The sequence below is a fragment of the Drosophila guanche genome, unplaced genomic scaffold (genome assembly GCF_900245975.1).
Source record: "Drosophila guanche unplaced genomic scaffold, DGUA_6, whole genome shotgun sequence".
In the NCBI taxonomy this organism is placed as follows: Eukaryota; Metazoa; Arthropoda; class Insecta; order Diptera; family Drosophilidae; genus Drosophila; species Drosophila guanche.
The window spans coordinates 8,324,667-8,346,851 of record NW_022995744.1 but is presented as its reverse complement, the minus strand read 5'-3'; the positions used below and the strand labels follow the sequence as shown (position 1 = coordinate 8,346,851).

General features: G+C 45.2%; 1 protein-coding gene across 17 annotated transcripts in view; it reads right to left on the bottom strand.

Moving 5' to 3' along the window:
- Window positions 1-22,185, bottom strand: part of LOC117579616 — an 84,898-nt gene that overhangs the window by 10,709 nt on the left and 52,004 nt on the right. For 13 of the 17 annotated variants that reach the window (XM_034265567.1, XM_034265565.1, XM_034265566.1 and 10 more), the window contains 13 exons: window positions 21,629-21,829; window positions 18,447-18,674; window positions 17,037-17,223; window positions 13,098-13,212; window positions 11,257-11,408; window positions 7,406-7,596; window positions 4,059-4,229; window positions 2,956-3,150; window positions 2,787-2,895; window positions 891-1,070; window positions 677-814; window positions 453-610; window positions 1-390 (listed from right to left, as the gene is read on the bottom strand). In XM_034265567.1, the coding sequence (XP_034121458.1) occupies window positions 1-390; window positions 453-610; window positions 677-814; window positions 891-1,070; window positions 2,787-2,895; window positions 2,956-3,150; window positions 4,059-4,229; window positions 7,406-7,596; window positions 11,257-11,408; window positions 13,098-13,212; window positions 17,037-17,223; window positions 18,447-18,674; window positions 21,629-21,829 (2,415 nt within the window). The remainder of the gene's footprint in view (window positions 391-452; window positions 611-676; window positions 815-890; window positions 1,071-2,786; window positions 2,896-2,955; window positions 3,151-4,058; window positions 4,230-7,405; window positions 7,597-11,256; window positions 11,409-13,097; window positions 13,213-17,036; window positions 17,224-18,446; window positions 18,675-21,628; window positions 21,830-22,185) is intronic. The other 4 variants (XM_034265569.1, XM_034265559.1, XM_034265553.1 and 1 more) reach the window with 1 other exon arrangement.

The following is a 22,185-nucleotide window of genomic DNA, read 5'->3' as shown; positions in this document are numbered from 1 at the left end:
CTGCTGCTTGGGTCGTTCCAAGGTCTGGGAGTTGCCCGCATAGCCGTGTCCGTGTCCGTGTCCGCTCATTCCCTGCGATGAGTGGCCTGAAACGGAGCCGGAGCTGCCGCCAAAGTTCTTCATGGGAATTGACATGTTCCGCACGCTCTCGCGTATGATCTGGCGTATGGTCTTGAGGAACGCATTCCGGAAGTCCGCGGTGCTGTTGGACAGCACGTAAACCTTCTCGGAGCGTCGCTGCAGCTGCGAACGCAGATGGATGAGCTCCCACAGGAAGTGCGAGTCCATGTCCTTGGCCGAGCTGGCACGCACCTGTACCTCGGTGACGGGTATGAGCACTTGATAGCGTATAATCTCAACCTCATTGGTGGCATTCTTGCTCGAGACGCCCTAAAGTAAAGAGAGTTGTGGCTTAGTGGAGGATTTCCAATGGATTTCTTCTCTTTTCTTACCATCAATTTCTTCTTTTGTCGCAAGCGCTCCTTACAGAGGAACACAACCGCCGACTTGAACACAAAGCACATGGCATGCAACTCAAGTCCCTTCTTAATCTTGCCCAGAAAATCGGAGATATTGAGCCACTCGACACCGCCATAATACAGCAGGTCGCCTAAAACAAAACACAAATAAAATATGCATCAGGCAATGTTCAGTTTCTGTTGTTTGTAGATCTCACCTGGACTCAAATCAATGGGCTGCTTGCAGGACTTTTGATGCTGCCTGAACAAGTGATCAAATATGGCGCCGTATTCCTCGTGGATGCGCTGCATCTCATTGATGTGCTCGGCAACCTTCTCCATGCCCTTAAGGGCCTCTACAAAATGGAGCAAAGAGAGTTTAAGATGTTAAGACTTTTTCTGTTGTACATAGGAGTATGTAAAAGGACTTACCACACAGATGTACATGCTCGTCAGCCCGGGTATCGGTTAGATTGCGCATCTGCTGGAGCAGCAGCGGATACTTGAGAATGCGCTGAATGGGCTTGATCAGATACGACTCCAGGGTGCTGCTGTGCTGCTGCTTGGGATTGCGTGCCGCCAGGAACTCCTGCAGGGCATGATTGCCTTCATCTGGGTGTGGCAGTTGCAGATGTAGATGGCAGATGGAAAATGGCAGTGTAGAGAGGCAAAATGGAAATGTAAATTGAGACATTTGCCAAATGATTCGATTTCAATGGACGTTCGTTCGAGTCGGTGTAATTAATTGCGACGTTGGCCCATTAAGGACGATGAGACGAGAGAAGGCGTACCGAGGCGGGCACAAGGATATGCAGTTACAGGGATAACGGCAAGGCACGGCACGGCATGGGATGGCACGGTATGGCATGGCATTGGCAACGTCACAACGTCGACAAGAAAATGTCATTAACTTGTTCTTATTGTCAGCCGAGCAGCTTTTGATAAAGGCAAAGTCAAAGCCTGTCTGTAGCAGGAGCGGGAGCAGTAGCAGGAGCGAGAGCAGATTTACGTCTAATAGCGCCTGTCGCTGGCTGCTTGTCCTTCTGCCAGTCTGACAAGTCTCCCGCTCCTGTTACTGCTGCTCCTTCTCCTGCTGCACGTAACGAAGGCACTTAAGTGCACTTCTTGCTATAATTAATTATCCTTTCAACTTTTTGCATAAAATTTCATGCAACAGCCAGGCGCAGTGAACGTTGTGCCACGTTCTCCCTGCCACTACTGCTGTCCCCCTCCTGCTCCATCACTTTTAGGTGGATGATGGCACTGCCTCCCCCCCCCCCCTTTTGGGTTACCTTGACAACGCACTGATGCTCTGGAGCTTAGCTCATTGATTGCAAATACATTTTGCATACATTTTTACCTCCAACGCTTTTGATTAGCTCTTCCCAGGCAGCCAGATACCATGGATCCCATTTGCCTCAATCAATGTTGCCAGGATAGTTTCGAGTGTGTGTGGAGTGTGGAGAGGGGTGAAGGAGATGCCAGAAGGATGTGGTTGCCACAGGTAAAAGTGTGTGTGGCGTGGTGTTAAGCTTGGACTAAGTCTAATTTAATTATGACATGTTGCTGCCTCTCCCCCATCCCAGCCGCTCTTTCTCTCAGCGCCAGCAGTGCCTTTTATCCGCCTCACTGCAGCAGTAGGCCACTTTCTTTCTCTCCCTCTCTCTGTATTCCCCCACCCTCTGTTTCTTTCTCCTGCCACACACAAACAAGCACTAAAACACACACTGGAAGTCTCTCCGGCTGCTCCTGTGGCATAGTTTTGGGTCTCCATTTGTAAGCGTGTCATAATTCTACAAGTTTAATTAACAAAAGATACTTGACAGTGGCCGCTGCCACTGCCACTGCCACTGTCTCCTGCCTTGGCATGAATATGAATATGCTGCCGCCCCTCAATCTGCCACCATGGCGGCCCACGCCTTATGCCTTATTGTTCTCTTCCCCGTTACAGTTTTGTTGGTTGCCATTTGCGGTTGTAATTATTCATTTAACTTGCAAATCATTTTAAAGTGAACGCCTCATCGTGGCCGTGGCATGCCACACAATTGAAGCGAATAGTTTGCCAATTGTTGCCGCACAGCCGGGTTCGGTTGGGTTCTGGGGCTCTGTTGTTTAACTTGCAAAAGTTTCTTGCCTCAACTTCAACTCAAATAGACTTTGACTCTTGACGCTGATTGCAATAGGTGGGAGTTACAACTCCAGTGCGTTTCGACAGCATAAGACAGTGGAGAATGTTAATTTGCCACCCCCATCTGGGCATTCCTTTTGATATATTCCCTGATATATGTAAATGGAATGCGCATTTGATTTGTCTGGGGAAATACTCACTCGGATGCAGGACCTTCTGCGCCTTGCTGTGACTCGCACAGAACGATGAATACAGCTTAAAGTGATTCACATAGTACAGAAAGGCTGAACCAATCGCAAAGAGTACATTCTAGAGGGAAATACTCAAAGATACAGTACACAGATCGAATATATTATTGTCAGCACTCACCCTGAACTGTCCGCAGTGCTCGAACTTATTAAACTCTGGTTCTAGATCCAGTGACTCCTCGAGATTCTGTAGAAACTGTCGCTGGAATGTGACGATCTCGTGGATGTTGCCAAACAGCGCATTGATCTCGGCATTCGAGAGGAATGTCTCCCGCTTCATGGGCTCCAGATAGTGCTCCAGCAGATTGTTCAAGTGCTGTATTCAAGATTGTGATTGTGGATTACTTTTCGCGTTCAATAAATAACAAATTACGGGACGGGCAAATACTTTTGGAGGGACAAACAAAAATACATAAATTAAATTAAAAAATCAGCGACCACTGTCTGCGGAGTGGATCCTTTTGGAGTTGGAGTTGGAGTCTGAGTCTGAGCCTGTGTCTGCGTCCGAGTCCTGCAGGCCACAACAATCCCCATCGGAGTTGGCCAGCGGTTCTGCTCGGTTTGGCGCAGAAAACTTTTTAGTTTTTGCAAACTGGCACAAAACATGAAACAAAAAACAGAAAAAGAGACTGGGCTGGGCTGGGCTGGACAGAAATACTCATACTGTAGCATCGCCACAGGCGCGCGCTTTCATTTGGAACAATACTTCCGGGCAGGCAGCGAATGTGGAGGAGGAGGAGGAGGAGGCAGCCACAGCCAGTGGGCCACGAGGTTGGCTATGGAGCAGTCCATGCTCCGCAGATAAGACCCGAAGCCATCGCCATCGCCGTGGCCGTTGCCGTTGCCGCAGCGGCGCTTTACATAATTTCTAAATTATAATAATTATTTGTATGCTTCCTGGGCCCTGGACCCTGGCTTCGACGGTGGCTTAAAGCAAACAGTTGGTGGGCGTGGCGTGGAGGCTTCGAATCAGGGAAAACAAAGTCCGGGACACAGTTAAAGGATTAAAATTTGCATTTTTAATTGCAAGCGGACTTTTGTTCCCCTTCTATCCCATCCGCCTTTTGGCCTTCAGACTTCAGACTCAACTAATGAATACCCGACGACTGTGACTGCGCCTGGGACTACTCCGACTACCACCGACAGTGTGGTCGATGGCCAGGATTTGGTTGATTCCAGGGGCGGACTGTTGGCGAGTGTTAATGGGTGGGTTGGCTGACTTACCTTCACATAGGTGCGCTCCGTGTCCACCAGTTCCATGACGACTTTGCGTAGCTTCTCCGCATCGGTTAGCTGCCGTGATGGGGTCAATGCCGTTGTCGACACCGATGAGGTGACAGAGCCTGTGGGGCTCGATTTGCGTGTTTCCTGGGGTGAACGACAAAATCCGGTAACCTTAACATGGGGTTCATGTTGTCAGGTTCATGTTGTTGTTGTTGTTGTTGTGTTGTGTGGTGTTTGTTGTAGTGTTTGATTGTTGCATGATGAGGAGAGAGTTGTTTTTTTTGTTGTTGTTGTTGTTTGTTTGTTGTCGTGAAACGAAAAGGAGCAAACCCACACAGACACAAAGAAACACACACGAAAAAGGACACGGAATAAAAGAAACAAAAAAGAGATGCGAGCGCATGAAAAAGGAGACACCAAATAAATGGCAATAAACAGAAAATGAAGTTAGCAAAATGACAGAAGATACAGATAGACAGGCGATAGTTTATACGAGTACGAGTAATACCAGCAGGAGGAGGAGCTATCAGGGCAGGGCAGGGCCGGGCAGGGCGGGGCGCTAGAGGCTCATTCTGTGTAGAGGGTGCCACTTTCAAGGAGACTCTAACTCTGAGACATCTGCGGTTCTAAATGAGTGTCACGTCCTTGTCCAAGTTGTCTGTGTTCCCTTCTGTTCTCCTCTGTTCTGTGATGCAGCGGTGCGCCCTATCCACCCCCACCCCACCGCCAAGCGCTTTCTGTTCGTGCAGCCTTTGGTGTGTGTTGCGGCTAAAGTGTTTTGTGGCCACTCTCTCACTCACTCTCGCCTTGGTGTGTTCCACCATTTGCTTGCTCTGCCTGCTCTGCTCTCTGCTGTTGCGGTTACAAGCACATTTGGCACTGACAGTTGACGCTTGACGGTTGACATACAGTGGGTGTGACACATACACAGCGTACATCTCTCATGGGAGGCGCCTCCGACTGCCATCACCCCGTCCTGCTTTTGAATAAAGATGTAGAAGATGCAGGGATATGAAGTAGAGCTGGCAACAGCATCCTTCTTCCTTCGGAGCAGCCAGGCCAGTCTTCTACTTAAGCCATTCCTCTCGGTCTTTTGGTCTTTCGTTCTATCTGTATCTCTTGACTTTTTCTCATATTTGTTTAGCTCTTCTTCTTGTGCCCCTACTTGTGGCACACACACACACACACACACACACACACAGAAAAAGTGTTAAATGGAGCATTCCTGATAAATTGACTGAGCAACAGTGGCAATGGCACGCAGAAGAGTGGCAGCAAAATGAATTTGCATTGTAAATGCCTAAACAAACAGAATTCTAACCGAAAAAAGGTCTTGAACTTGAGTCAACAATTGGAGACACACAGAACAATGACAGTGAGAGAGAGAGAGAGAGAGAGAGAGAGAGAGAGAGAGTGAGTAGAGAAGAAGTGTCTAAGAATTGTTGAAAATTACTTGGATTACTCGTGGCAAATGGCATCCATTCAACTATTTATGGCCTTATCCCCCAATGCAGTTCATCTTCTCAGGCAGCAGCCGTGACAGCGTGCGAAATCCGTTTGTCACGCTGCCATCACTAGGATAGTACGGTAATCTCTCTCTCTCTCTCTCTCTCCCTCTCTCTTTCTTCCTTCTGCCATTCGTATCTTTCTCTTTTTCTTTTGCCTGGGAATTGCACTTGTCATTGTTTGGCCTCGCATTGTGGAGACATTTCACTTTTATGCAGTTGCACTTTGTGTATTATTACTTCTCTCAGTTACTGTGTTTGCCTCTTCTCTCCCACCTTCTCCTACTCTCCCTCTCTCTCTGCTGCAGCGTGTTCTTGTCTACTTTTAACTGTTTTATTGTTCTGCATTTTTGCGCTGCCATGCTGATTTGCATAAGCGACGCCGACCCAAAAGCCAACACAGACGGCGACGACGACGCCGTCAAGGGGGTAGACGGGGGAGTGGAAGGCTGGTCTACGGCCTGGCCTCCAGGTGGAAGCTTATGGACTCAGGTGGTAGGACACACACCACTGGTGTGGCAGTGCCAACGTCTGTGGCAGTTGCAGCTGCTGCTGCTGGCCCAAAGATGAAAAATTTGAAAATGTCTTGAATTTCAGTCTAGGCCTCTGCCTGCGCTTCTCCCCTCCTCACACTCTTTTCCCTCTTTGCTCTTCTCTGTGTGAAATGTCAACTTGAATTAAAAGGATTCCTTATATAACACGCCACCCACTGCCCCCTCCCGCTGTTCCCTCTCCGCTCAGAGGGTTTTTGTGTGTCACAGTGTTCAAGTATCATTAAATGAAGTGGGTTTCTGCCAGTTTCGAGCACACTTGGGGAAAGCATATCCAGAAAACAAAGTGCATTCTGTGGCATCTTTGCTTGTTGTTCTATCTGCCGTCACTGTCCCCTAAGTCCCCCATCCCCGTACCCGTCCCCACACCTCTTGTCTAGCCTACGACCCACTGGGCAAAGCGCAGCAGACACATTCGTTGTTGTGCTGTTCAGTTGTATATATACTATATAGTGGATATCCTTGATATTTTTATGCCAGGCACATTTCTATTTGTGACGTTTATTGTTCGTCCAGGGCTTGAGCCTCTTGACTGCTGCTGCTGCTGTTGCTGCTGCGACGGCGGTGGGCGGTGGGCGGTGGGCGGCCGACCCAATAGGCCAAATTTGCCATGACATCTTGAGATGTGTCGAGACGACACACAAACACAACACACTCGCCTTGTGGCTGCTCCACTCGTTCTTTTCTCTCTGCGGCTCGCCTTGGGGCCAACTCTGGTATCTTTGGTATCTCTGGCAACCCCCCCGTCCGTTCCCTTGGCCTGTCTTCTCTGTGTCTTCATTCTTCGAGTACGCAGCACGCAGAGTACATCTCTCTCTATCTTTTTGTGCAAATTTCAATTTGTGCACATTTCAATCACAAGTGCTCATTGGGGAGTAGTGGAGTACACAGAAGGAGGAGCAGAGCATCTACCATTCTACACTTTTCTATCCCCAAGCTTAAACCCAAACCCAATCCCTTTGGTAAGCCCCCGTGTATCCCTTCGCCTTCGTCATGTTTGGCGCTCGTTTTAATAGTTTCCGTTTCCGCTTTGCGAGTTCAAAGCAATTTGATTTGCCTTCCAAGTGGCAAGTTCCTGTGGGATACTGCTGCAAGTACGACTCGAGGAGTTGGGGGGACGATGAGGGGTACAGGGGTGTACGGAGGGTGGTGCCAAAAGTGGTGCAGGGCAGGGTTACTAAGTAGCGGGGGTGCTGGGGTCATGGCATCGAGAGAATTGTGTTTGCGTTTTTCCTTTATCCATATTTCTTTATATTCTTCTTTCTTTATATTTCCGACTCCCCCTACTTACTTGCTCTGCGGTCTTCAGCAGATTCTCAATCTCAAAGCTGCTCGTACGCGACGTGGGCTTGGCCACGCCCAGTCCGCCAACGACAACACCGCCACCCGCCGCCATTTGGGCGGCCACCATTTGTGGGTCCACGAAGGAGGGCGCCGGCGAGCTCTCCGCCTCCGGCGAATACAGATCCTTGCCATTGCCATCTGCGAAACAAAAGCCAAAGATAACAAAATGCGGCGATTAAGTATTAAGTATTATTATCTTTATCATTACTATTATTATTTTTGCTATTACTATTTTTATCATTTTCATTTTGTTATTATTAGTTTCCGCAGCCCATAATTAGTTGTGTGTCCCCACTCTCCCACTGGCACTGCCAGCCACTGGTCTTGGCTTGGTATCGATTAAAATGTACAAACATACATAAATAAATATGTATACTTTTGTATATGTAGACCCAGCAGAGGGTATATTTATTTTGGCATGGTTAGGGAGATATTGTTTTATATTGATCGTGTTTGCCTCGCATTGAGAAAATGTGTGGAACACGGTCGGGATATTACGATTAATATGAATATAAATATGCATTTTTAGTAGGTATTTTTTAAGTCGCAATGTCAGCCGGTGGCCTGTGTTTTTTACTTGATTTCCGTTCGGTTAGTTCTTGCTTGTTAATTTTAAATTCCATGTTTGTGCAGTAAAAAGAGCACGAAGGAATTTTAATACTGGCAAAAATGGCACGCGTCCTGCTTCCGTCTCTCTACCCACTGCCATTCCCTTACCATGGGACCGGCTCAAAGCCAAAAGTAATAACGACAAAAAACAGCCAGAAGCAACAACCACAGCAACAGCAACAGAAACAGCAACAACAACAAGCTGTAATGATTATTGCTGCAATGTGTTTGCCACAACGTCCACACTCACATAGGGCAAGAGGGAGAGAACGAGCGGGGGGAACTAAGGGGAACCAGCGACGCTTTTAACCGAAACAAATTTATGGACCATACATACTGGTGCTCGTATGTGGCCAGGTCCTATATCTACATATATATATATATATAGCTACTAGTGAGTATATTTGTGTTTCTTCCATGTAGTTGGAAGTAGTTTTTCCCGGCACCCAGGAAGCATTTAAAAGCCATGTCCTTGAACAACCGCCTGGGTGTCTCGGTCCACGTCCACGTCCTCGTCCTGGTGTCTTGTCTTGTCTTTGCCTTCCGTGCATGCAAATTTTCGGTAGAAACAAATTTGAACACTTTCCTTACACAATTTGACACCACACCACACACGTGTTCGTCCAGGATACGAGTATTGGAAATTGCCGTCTTATAAATTTCAGTTTGCGGTCTCCTTTTGCCAAATTGCACGTAGTCTGGGCCCTGGTCGTTGTCTTGGTCGTAGTCCTCGTGCTGCTCCCTGCTCCCTGTTCCTGTTCCGTTTACTGTTCCTTGAGCTAGAGCTAATAACTTCTAGACGTGCCAAGCTGAATTTGTCGATGGCAAATAACTTTTTCAGTGTGAGTGGCTTTAAATAAAGTACGAGGACTACGACTAGGACCGCAGCTTGTTTATGGCAGGAGATACGCTTGAGAAGACCTCAAGTTTGGGAACTCTTTTCACCCCCGACCCATGAAGTGAAGGATACTACATAAACAACTTGGCAAGAAGTCGTCTTTTGCATAGTTTCTTTTGGGGTTAATGATCCCTTGAATGGTTACCAACTTTTGTGTGATATTTGACTCTATTTTTAAGGGCAGTTGCTGGTTTGCTAGGCTACGAATTTTCATGTTCTTGCTTATTCAATATTGTTAATTGCTAAAGGAGTTTCTGACTTTTGATTGAAACAGAGAGGCAGATTTATCTATGTCGGATCTCATAAGAATTTAGACATTTATGTTTATAATTCCTTATGTTTTTGGTTATTAAATGAAATTCACTGATTTTCACTGCATTCATTTGGTGCATGATATGGTTTTAGTTTCAAAAGTAAGTTAGAAAATCTTATAATTGGGTGGAGGAAAAATCTGCCTTTAGTTTTAGCAAATTAATACTTTCTGCAAAGGGGCAATGCATGAAAATCAAATTAATTATCTACTGATTAATTAATATAAGTATATGAGTCTACAATTATTTGGTAGGTAAATTGAAACAGTAAATCGTATTGAATTTCATTGAAGATGCAAAACTCTCAGCGTATAATTTCGGGTTATTTAATAGCCTTGCAGCGCTCCTTTTTTGGGCCATGATTCTGATTGCACGAGTGCCAGTGGTGGAATCGATCAACAATTTCGGTGGAAAATTTAAGTACTGGGAGAGGAAAAAGGCTCTCTGTAATCAGTTCACTGCCCAAAAACCCCACTGCCCCCACACTCTTTGATTGTTCCTTTTTATGTTCCCCTTTAAGCTGTGTCTGTTCTCTGTTATTGCTACTCCCACTCCTCATCTCGTTACCCGCTTTTCCCATATGTGTGTCAAAAAAAAAGAGAAGGAATAAATATTAATACGCACACACATACTCGTATATATTATATGTGTTTTTGCGACTATCTATAGTATGTACATATGTACATATATCTGTACATATGTGTACGTTCAGAGAGTCATTTAATTTCTGCTACGATTTTTGTTTTGTTGTTGCATTATTTTGTTTTATTTTAATTCTTTTTTTTAGTGTTTCGTTCTGTGCTTTTTAATTGTTTGCCGCAACAACAAAAGTTTCATTCTGTGTGCAACACACACGCCTGTTCTTCCTGCTGTTGTTGCTGTTGTTTTTGGTCTCGTACTCGTTGCTGTTGTGGTCGTTGTTGTTGGTCTCGTACTCGTTGTTGTGGTTTTTCTCGTTATTTCTGTTTTTTTAGTAGTTGTTTGGCACACCCTTTCATTTGGTATTTGAACTTTAAGGCAGTGAAGGAATTAACTTAAAAACTCATAAAGTCTGTTGTCTCATTATAAACCTGATCGAAAATCGTAATTTATATAGTTAGTTAGTATAATCCCTGAAATCAGCTAGGGTATCAGCCATTTCTATTCTATTATTCTTGTAGAATTTCTGTTGTAGTTTTGCTACCGCTACCGCTGCTGCGTTTGTTGAGTTTTTAATTGTTTTGTGTCCTTAGCCACTTCGGCTTTTCGAGTGCAGTGGGTGTGTGTGTGTGTGTGTGTGTGGCTGCAGTTTGTAATCCTGTAATTATGTAGTTTTGTTGTTGCGAAACGACATGCCACCCACATCCTACAACAAACCCTGCAACCCCTTCACTTTCTCTGTCTCTGTCTCGCAACCGGTTTACTTATTGATGTAATTGTTGTTGGTACTACTGCCTCTACATCTCTCTCACTCTTATGAGCCCAGCCCTCTCTTTCACACACTTGCACTCATTCCCTCTCCATCGCTCCCTCCCATTCTCTCTCTCTCTCTCTCTCTCGTTTGCCTGTTGTCTAGGGGCAGCATTAAACGCAAAAAAATATAAATTACTTTAATGAACTTTACAAATTCGCATGCGCGCCCGGAAATGCGCTTTTTCGTTTCCGTTGCACAAACACACACACACACACACACACATATTACCAGTGAAAGAGGCAAAATGAGAGAGCGCGAGAGAGAGGTGAAGCATGCACCTTACGTCAAGGCTCATGGCACACCGCGACCCCAGACACGGACACGGAACCGTAACCATAGCCGTGATTAGTATGCTTTTGTTGTAGCCAATGCTACAAGCTGATGAATGTTGCGTTGCGGTTGTTATTGTTTATACTTAATTTGTCCCCCAACGTTTTGGTTTCCGTTTAAATGTTTTAAAATTGCCAAAATATACATATGTATGTGTAGGCTTAATGCTCTCTCTTTTTCCCTGTTTCTGTACTTACTCCAACCGGGCGCCGGAACAATCAGTCCAGTTATCATCTCCTCGCTCATCACGGGCGGATCTGTCGGCGGCGGTGGACACACCAGCGAATCAATCATATCGTCCGTCACACGCATGATCCCCACGAGATCTGGTGGCTCTGTGCGGGAAGACCTAAAGGGAAGGGCAGGGGAGAACAGAAGAAAGAACATTAAGGAAGGGACTTTTATTTTGATTTTGATTTGTGTATTTGCATAATTTTCGTTTGTAAAACCCTCGAAATCAAACAACCGAAACGTATAGAAACACCTGAATTCGGACTCCGTCGCGAGGCTTTTTGTTTTACGGGATTGGTGGGCTTGGGGATTGGTCGCCGACGTGACCTTTTTCTGTGTCAGTGCGCGAAATTAGCAAAAGATGCGGAAAATGCTCGCAACGTGCATAATTTGAATGGAAAATGGGAGAGAAGGTGGAGCCGAAGCTGGAGACTGGGAGGCGGAGGAGCTGGGGGAGCAGCATTTGGTTCCACAAACGCTTAGCACAAAAGCTTTCTGTTTTCGTTTTCCATAAAGAGAAGCTAATTAGGCTATCAAAATGCCGTTCGGCTGGGGCCAAAAGGTGATGACTGGCAAGAGAGCTGTAGTATATGGAGGTGAGGCAGGACGTTGTGGGAACGATGAACGATGAACGGGGAGACCCGTGCTGGTCAACGAAACGGAACAAAGTGCCCCACGAACCAGAGAGAACGAACGTGGCCTGGCAACGTGTTTGGGTTTGCCTCAACCCCATTTTCCTCGTTTCCACAGCTTTCCAGCTGCGGCTTGAACTTGTTGTTGACTTTGCTGAAAAACTATAAAACCAAAAATGGTTCGAGAATGTACATGGAACATTTTTTGGGTTTAAACATCGTTGCTCCTCCTCTTTTTCTACTCTTTACTCTTTTACTCTTCCTCAACCATTTTCTCTCCGTTTTTTTTTCTGAACTCTGGGTTTTTTTTTTTGTTCAATTGTTGCGAAACAATTTTTGCTTTTGGTTTAGTTTCAATTTTTTGTGTTGTCTCGGGACGGGGTAGAGGAGGGAGAAATGGGAACTTCTTTGGCTGTAACATCATCAAAAATTGGCAAAGCTTGTCGATTGTTGACATTTTGGGTGGCTTTTCCCCCCAGGGATGGCTTTTCCTCTCCCGAAAAACTTGATGTGGTCTGTGGCAGAGCGGTTTGAGTGGTCCTCTATGATCAGTGGAAAAGAGACATGCACACGGACACACATAGATGGCAACCTGATTGCATGAAAGGGATGTGTTTTAATTAACATCAGCATCAGTACCGAGTCTATGGGATACTTTTAAATTTTTAATTTTGGTTATTAGTACAGGGGTAATCCGCATGGGTCGTACTCTTTTTATATTTTGCATAAATATAATTGAAATGAAATCAGCAGAGGCGTTCGTTCCAGTTCCCGTTCTCCCCAGAGAACATCCCAGCTTGATTGGCCATCAAAAAGGCCACAGCAGAGTGCATACAAAAACACAATGGGGAACAATGGCCGGGATATAGCATTACACTCCGTCACGGCCCACACCCATCAGACAGGCCAGCCGCTGTCCGATCATCAGGCGAATGCCGAGCGCTAATTGACAGCCAGAGCAGGAGGCCAGAGGACAAGCGACTAAAATAGTTAATTAATCCATATAACTGAAATTGAAACAATGGAAGTCGAATGCCTTCCCTCCCGCAGATGACCCTGCAACCTACAATATATTGTATTTCATGGATATCCTCGTGTCTCCATTCAGGTCGAACGAAGCAGCCAACGAAACAGATGTTAAACAGAGCATAAACAAGGACTCTGACATAACTTACCGCATCATCATGCTGAGCGATTGTTCCTCCTGCAGGACGCTCTCCAAGTACATCATATCTAGATCGGACACAATTGCCCCATTGATGACCATTATTTCGTCTCCTTTGATAATGCCTGCAATTGGATAGACAGCATTAGTGGATGCTACACATAGATATATGTACATATGTAGCTACAGCTACAAGTGTACGTGTACGAGTAGATGTTGCATTCGAGCAAGCAGCGATTCAGTTCCAAGTATTGTTAGTTTTTGTCTCTGTGTTCTGTTCTATGTTCTGTGTGGTGAGGATACGCTTAGACAATAGAAAACCTGCGGGGGAGCTGTATGATAGCAAGGGGGATAGCCCCTAATGCTACTGCAATGAAGGTGGGTCTTCGGGAGGCAACGGGAATCAATGTCTGACAATTGTGTGGCTGTTGCAGCTGCTGCTGCTGCATGCGGACCACTGACATCTTTTATATAACAAACGATAAGCGGAATGTCTTCAGCTGCTGCCGCTTCTACTTCTTTCTATAAAACAATAACAACAAGAGCATTGTGGTTTTGTTGCATTGTTCATACGCCACGTTATCCCTTCGTCATCTGTCTCTTTCTCTCCCACACACACACACTCTTGACTCTCTCTCTTACTTGTGCTCTGCGTTCGTTAGCATTTTCTACTTTGTCTGCAGGACTCGTGTCTCACATGTGTGAGTTTTCTACAACATTTATTTTACCCATGGATGTTGCTTATTCTCCGCCTGGCTTCGACCTGTCTCACTTTCCTCCTGCGCCTGGCCCACCTGCCCCACCTGCCCCATCAGCATTAGCAGAGTGCTGTCTTCTTCCTGTTGACGACATGCATTCAAGTTGCAGTTGCAACATTGCTTGTGTCGCTTATCATTGTTGGTGCAGCACCCAGTACCAGCGACAACATTTTCTTAAGGCAAAGTTCGATAGACAGATATATATCGTATGTGTGTGTGTGTGGCGTGGTGTGGCATGTCCCGTGGCAGTATTTTATGCGTTACCTCTGGCTGGCTCACCTACGACATCTACTACCATCTACCATCTACATACACATATCTTCTCCCTTGCGAAGTCTTTCTACTTCTGCATTTGTTACAATTTAAACGGATTTTTACATCTTAATGCTGCCATCGCATGACACATGCGATTTACCATATAGAATGAATATATATCCACATATTTATTTTATATTTTTCTCTTGTACTTTTACTTGCATCTCGGGGATTGGCATTGGGTACGGCTGGGGGATTATTTCTGGCTCTGGCAATAGACAAATAATATTTATATTGCGGTGCCTTATCCTTTGCGCTGCGTTCCCTTCCATTCCCTTCTGTTTCCCTTGTGGCATGCTGTGGCATATGCATGGATTGTCAACACGTACGCTCCCTTTTTGCGGTTCGCTGGCTACAAGACTGACTCCAAAGAAGCTTGAGCAAATTGTTATTCCGTGTTTGCCAAATGCCTTGCCACGCTTGTTGCAACGCCAAAGTTGCGCCACTCGAACGGCTTAACTTTTGTGCACATACTGCCCCAAGAACCCCAAGACCCAAAGACTCAAAGCCAGTTGCAGTTGGAAGCCAAGTCTTGAAGGGCTTTAATACTGCTTGCTGCTTCTGTTTGAAGTTCGTAATTCGCATTCTCATCAAAGCCAACGCCTTTCTGTGTCTGTCTTCAGTTCGTTACCATTCCACAATTAGCTGGGGAAAAGTGGCCAGAATTTTCCGCTTCTGTACCACATTTGCATTTGAATGCTGCGGTCAGGATTTGTTTTTGTTTTGCCCTAGCTTCGGGGGGCCAGCAACTTTTGTGCAATTTACTCCTCGTAAATGTTGTCTGGTTGGTCCAAGCTTCGGGCTTTGTTCTGCGGTTGCTGCTTAAGAGCTGCGTCTTTCGACATGCTAATAGCCATTAAATTCAATTGTACTCAGCCACCGCTCTCGGCTCACCCCTTCTTCGCTCTCTCCCTTCTCCTTAATCATTTCTATCTCCGGGGGCGGAAGAGAGGGAGAGAGTCGAGAAAGTTTCCTATTGCGTTCTGCGTTTTGCAAATGTAAATGCGAGTCCAGAGTCCTTAATTTATGCATACACACGCCACTACAATGACTGCGGGTAGGGAAAGAGAGAGGCAAACACCCAGAGACAGATGGAGAGAGTTGGAGCTGGCTTAAAGCTTCACTTAAAGCATGTTCTTCATTACATATTGGTAACCAATCATGCAAGTGACACATAGATCTACATTTGATGCTTTGAAATCTGAGTTGAAACCTTCAAAAGGTATTCCGAATGCAAAGTTTCCACTTGGGGAGGAATTCTTCTAGGGTGGAATTCCATGCCATTTAATTATGCAATTGTTTTAGGTAATGCCCCCGTCGCTCCCTTTTCACACCCACAGCTAATGCAACATTTCCTCAATCGGAAAACTCATTAGCAGAAGTCTGCACCGACTGACGGTATTTCCCTTTCATAAATATTTGTGTTTTTTTTGCCCCTCCCGCGTTTGTTGTGTTTTTTGCCCCCTGTTTCTTCCAGCGAATTTCGCGTGCATTGTTTCATGGATTTTTGATTCGTTGTCGCCTTCAAAACCAACCAAATGAGCGCCACTCTCGCACTTGCACTCAACGTGCTTAATGAGTTTTCTGCTGCTGCTGTTGCTGTTGCTGCCATTGCCGCTAATGCTGCAAGGAGGAGCGAGAAATGTTCTTTCGCTTCATCACTTCGCCAAGTGCAGCATTGCAGTTTTCCTACCTGTCCCACAGAGATGGGCGGCAGAGGTAGGAAGGATGTCAGTTCCATAATTTAAGGCGCTGTTCTAGTGGCATTTCGACTACATCCACTTGACTCCATGTCCTCGTCGTCCGTCCTTCGCCCCGTGCCGGCGAATGCAAATGCCAACTTAAGTTGATTTTAAGTGATAGAAAAACAACAGCAGGAGAAGGAACCTGAAGCTGCAGCTGCACCTGAAGCAGGAACAGGAGCCGGCTAAGATGTCGCTCGCTGCTCCGCTCTCTCTCTCTCTCTCTCGCTCTGTCTCTGTGTAAAACCCTTTAAGGACCCGCCGTCGCCGCAATGGCTTTCGGCTTTGGTGCTGGCTGCAGCCAAAGTACTAGTATCCCTGCCCACACCTGGCAAACATTTCGAGTGCGCTGCTCATCACCATCATCGTCAGCGTGTCCTTTCTTTTTCCTGCTCTCCCTCCCACTTTTGCCGCCTGGCAAACAAGCGCTGACAGTTGACTTTTCGCATTGCACGCCCCGAGGAACTGCCAGGCAGGCTCTATACAATCCGTACTACTCCCCCCTTTATCACCATCTTCCAGGTATCCAGGTATTCAGGTGTCCTCCTACAGCCTGGCTCAAACTCCACTCGACTCGACTCGGGCACTGTTGTAGACCAAAGTGAGTTTGCTCAAGTTTCTACTCCTCCTCTTCTCTGGCTTTCTTTCTTTCTCTCGTTGTTTCTTTCCTTTTTTTTGACATAAAAGTGAAAAGCATTTAAATATAAAAGAAGCATACAACTACAGAAAAGAGCAGGCAGACGAGCAGGCGGACAGCAGTGGGAGTAGCAGGGCACTTTATAATTTTCTTGGCAACATTGGGCCACATTGTTTCGCTTTGGGCGACCAGGTGAGTGGAGTCTCCAGAGAGAAAATGAGTTAGGGAGCGGGATAGAGTGGAGAGTTGTCATAGAGCAAGTCAAAGAATGAATTTCATTTCCTTCGCCCGTTGCGTCACCTCAATGGCATAAATTAAATGCACGATTTCATCAACTGAATGCGGACAGATCGCATCCATAAACTAAATTCCCATCTTGTTTCGTTTCGTCTCGTTATGTCTTTCCTTTGTCTTGTTTCTATTTGATTCATATCGTTACTCCTCGTTTGGGTTTTTCGTCGTTTCAGGGCATATTTTTGAAACTATTTCGTACTCACCATTGTGCATGGCCACACTCTTGTCCTCCACGCGACTCACATAGCAGCAGAGCTCGTCCTGCCGCTCCGCATTCTCAATCAATTCCGCCTCCACGGAGAAGCCCCACATCTGTTCGAGGGTAGTGCGCTGCAGCTCCACCTGGTACAAAATTTTCATGCAGACCTCGACGAACTCATGATTATGTAGCTGAAAAAGAGATGGCAGATGGAAAATGAGAACGAGAGACCAAAGTTGAGTACCAAATTAGCCGAGTTATGCAAGCAATCAGGACGCAGGATGTTGGATGCTGCATGAAGGATGGGAAGAAGGAGAGGGACACTCCATTGATGGAGTGGAGTTGCTGCGAGTTCGGTTCAAGTTGTTGTCAAAAATTTATTGAACTGCCACCAACGCATCGAGGGAGAAAGAAACTTTTTCATTTTTGCCAGTTGCACATTTTTGCCATTTGCCAATTTCCAATCGCCCATCGCCAGTTGCCATGGACCAATGGTATTTACTGGCTTGTTGTTGAGGTCGAAGTTCTGATGGAGATGCAACTTCAATGGAGAGAAACAGGGAGAGAGAGAGAGAGTGAAAAGTTTCCACAGCCAACGGCTGACTTGGCAGCTGGCTAAAGTCTCACCTAGCGGACGACTAATCGGGTGCCAAGTATAGGGGAAAATTCCAACGGGAAAGTTTATAATTTATGGCATTATGCTTTCAGCATCGTAGAGTACAGGCTGGGGGCGTACACACTGAAAATATTTGGTCTTTTATTGCAAGGACAAAGTGCAGTCACACTTATTTTTCAGCTGAAGTACTTAATGGGTGTTTAATGACTATAGATGCCCCTTGAACAGAACTTCAAGCATTGCTTTCTTATTAAAATTTGACAGCAATGTTTGAATTGCAATGTGAAGATTTTTAAGCTGTTTATTATGAGAAATGTTTGCTTAAATTTGCTGCACATTTGAGAGAAAAAAATAAGGCATAGTTTATCGAAATTGCACTAGAAAAACATAATCTGTCCACTCGCTATAATCTACATATTGTATGAATTTATGGCATCTCTTTGGCACTTAGCTTTAGTGCAGTTGCTTTAAATTGAACATCAATCTTGGATTAAATGCTGCACACATTGCCATTACATTCCCTTTCCCCTACACAATGCAATTTCCCATCGTAATTCAATAAGTTGAATTGAACTTGAAGTTTGTGCCGCTGCTGGCACCCCACAGACAGCAAAGGACCCCCCATAGGGTACACACACGGAATGCTGGCAATGTGTTCGCTATGGATAGGAGGAAGGATAATGTGGAGAAGGAAAATTCCAAATTCGACAGCGACTCTGTCTACCTGTCTGGCATTAGTGGCATTAGTGGCATTTCTGGGATTCCTGGCATTCTGGCTTTGATTGTATGTGTACTTACATAATTTTCAATCAGATCGTTGCGATGCGGCACAAAGTAATTGTGATCCTCCATGTCACGTCGCTTCTTGACGCGCACAAAGTGCTCCATGGGATTGAGGTTGCGACGGGCGCACGCGCTGGCGAGGAATTCCTCAACAGACATCGCATCACGTAGATAAACTGTCGAGTAAGCATTGTCGGGCATTGCAACTTTGAAAGTTTTTTCCGGTTCGTCACGTGAATTCATCTGGAAAAAGGCAGAAAATTCGATTGGATAAACAGGAGTGAACACACACGGACACGGGCACAGCCGCAGATACAAATACAAATACAGAAATACGGCTACAGATACAGATGCAGAATGTAGACGTAGACGTAGCCGTGGAGGACCCACGTACAATGTCATTAAGCAGTCAGGCACAGACATTTTGTAAGGGGATATACACACACACACAACACACAGATACAAATATATGTATGTATATCCACACGGAAGTGAAAATTGAAAAATAGCAAACACACATTTTCACCCGCAGTTGACGCTGACGTTCGTCGTTCGCTGACGATGTTGCATGCCACCCCTCAAACGTAATGAAAAATGTCGCCAGCAGCAGCAGCATTACATCAGTCGAAGCAGAAGCTGTAGCAGTAGCTGTAGCTGGAGCTGGAGCCGCGGACCACGGTCTGGCCCTGCCCTGCACTCATACAATTTCGAAGAAAACTCAGTTAAAATGCTTAACAGTTTCCACAACGTCATAGTCATCGTCCTCGACATCCCCAACCTCGTCCAATGTTAACTCTATGATGGGGCTGGCAGCTCCTGCTCCCATCTCCATCTCCTGTCCCCATTCTGTCACTGAGGCTTCGACTGCATCTGTAAACGAATCAGGTGGCCCAGCTGCCAGTTGTCGGCTGCTGGAAATTGCATTTGTATTGGCTGCCGCCATTGGCAATGCTTGCTCTGCTCCTCCATTCCGCTCCGCACCGGTCTGGAGTTGCAGCTGGTTTTTGGACCAGGTAATACACTCGCACACGCACACACACACCACGCGCAGGAGACAATCGAATTAGTTTGGCAGTTGCCACATACACATCCATAGCTCCGGGACAAATAAGGGACTATCGTGAGGCACTGGCAGCCATACCGTGAAAAAGGACAAGCCATTGCATAGCAACTTTGCATATCGATTACGGGGATCATTATGCCAGCACCAAAAATACATCAACTTTATATTCATTGAATGTAAAGTAAAAGGCAGCTCCGTATGTGGAATGCTGGCAGCAACTGCAGATGCTGTTGCATGAAAATGAAAGACTTTTATCGATATGCAAAATCCCCCCAAACCTTAAGCCAATGGATCAAGAAGAAGCTGAAAATGTTATTGGTTTTAAGTTTCTTGTAAGAAATGGAATAATTATATAGAAATATATGATCTATACTGTCATTAAATTATTGTTTGTATTCTAATGGACGAAGTCCTATTTTCCTATTGTCACCCTTTCTATTTTTGATTCCACCTCTGACACTCGACCATTTTTTTGTTGTCTGATTAAGTTTTGATTTACTGCCGGGAATGCGGGATGGAGTGCACTTGCAGCCATGAATTCCATGGCTAGTCACTTGATTCAATTTTAGTTGCAGTGTTTTATAATAGTGTTTTTTATACATTTTTTTAAATGTTTATTGGGTTCTGGACGCACTCGTACCAGTCCGCAGTATAACTGCCGATGATAATTTGCTTTGGGGATGCTTTAATTTTATTTTCAATTTTTGAATTGCACTGCAGGCTGCGCTGCACTTTGTGCTGCATTGCAGTTGACATGTTCCGTAAAATGGCAAAAATGAAATGCAGTCACGGGCAAAACCAGATAGATAGAAGGGTAGAGCGTGGAGGGGGTGGAATGAACCAAATCAAATGCACATTTTTCAAATTCATTGAATTTTCAGCGCATTTACAACGAAATTTGCAGCCAGAAACGAATGGTAAGCGAATGGCAACAGCCAGCATCGCATCGTGTGTGTGTGTAGCTCGCTCTGTCGCTCCTCTCATTTATGTTATTTCATTTCATTTGTTTTTACATGAATATATCTGTATGGTTATATGTATGTGGTATGTATGGGATGCCATGCAAGTAGTATTTTTCATACTTTTTTTTTTTGGCCGGGGAGGAAGGCAATTGTGCAGCGTTGGCAAATTTAATTGGAAATGAAGTGTGTGTGGGTGGCAGTCAGTCAGTCAGTCAGTCAGTCGGAGCCATGGAGCCATCTCCCATGAAATCCGAGTTGTGCACAAGATTATTTTGCCAATAATCGAAATAAATTGAATTTATGAAATGAATTTCATTATGAACACACAATATACATAAATGTACGTTATATGCCCAAATTAGTTCTACTAATTGAAGTCCATCAAGGAAGTAACCCAACGATGAAAAATCTGTTCTTTGCTTTGCGTTGAGTTATTTGTTGGGAAATTTAATCGCAGCATTTGAAGTAGAGTTTTTTTCTTGATTTAAATTTGATGATGAGGTCATTAGGGTGGCTGGCTGTAGAGTGCTAGATGAAATTATTTACTTAAAAATATGCAAATATTTTTCTTTGGCCAAGTTTTCTCTCTTTTCCATAAATTCCATTTCTTTTTCTTTCTTCTGTAATTTTTGATGGCCATTAAATGCAAATTATAAAAGCCAAAAAATATACAAAAACAACAAGTTCTAATGGACGATGGAGCTCTGTCCGTCCAAGTCCACTCTCTGTGGCAGATGACACACAAGCACACACACACTCATGCATTTCTGGTGGCCATTCCCCATCCGCCATTCGAAGCATTAGCGCTCAATTTAGCTTTTAATGCCATTTCCGTTGCCTTAAATAAAAATTCAATTACTCAGACACACAGATACACAAAGACAAATGCACGAGCTGACGAGCTGGCGTGAGAGAGCTATAAACACACAAACCCACACAGATACAGATACAACACAGTCGTGGGTAGCGCCATAAATGCGTTTAAAATTGAAATAATTTTATTACGCATACGCCCCCAGTGCCGTCACCGCTTGATGGCAGACCGACCATGCAACATATATATTGAGGCCCACATTAATGCCCCCATAAACACACACAGATGAGCAGAGACAAGTGGACACGCACATTACATACGTACGATTATGTACATGGAAACGTTAACAAGGACTCACCTGCATGGAGCGACGACTGGAGCCGCTATTCGATCGCGACAGCATTGGTGGTCGCCGCTTGGTGGCACCACGTCCAGCCAGCAGATTATTGAGCAGCGACGGGGAACGGGCACAGATGAAGGCGTGGAACGAGGAGACCGTAAACACACCCAGTTTGTTCAGCGTGTTCTTTGTTGGTCTAGACACGTGAGTGAGCAGCGACTGTGGTACGAAAAAAATACAAGAATATTTAATTTTAAAATAATTATATAGAGAGAGAGAGAGAGAAACAAGTGCTTCAAATTAAAGTTAAAAGGTTGAGCCCTTTACAAGAGACCACACAACTAATCGTATTTCCTGGCCCATTATCCTTGCCCAGAAAAGCATTTGAAAAAAGGGAGCGTGGACCCTACTACTATGCAAATAATCCTTTGAGCGGAAGCTGATGTGAAGTTGTGTTGCTCTCTTCACAGGTGCTGGTGCTCGCTGCTCTGAAGTTGTTTGCATTTTGTGGTTATTAATAATAAATAATGTTGATTTTTCACTGCACTTCTATTCCATGCAGAGGGTAGCAGTAC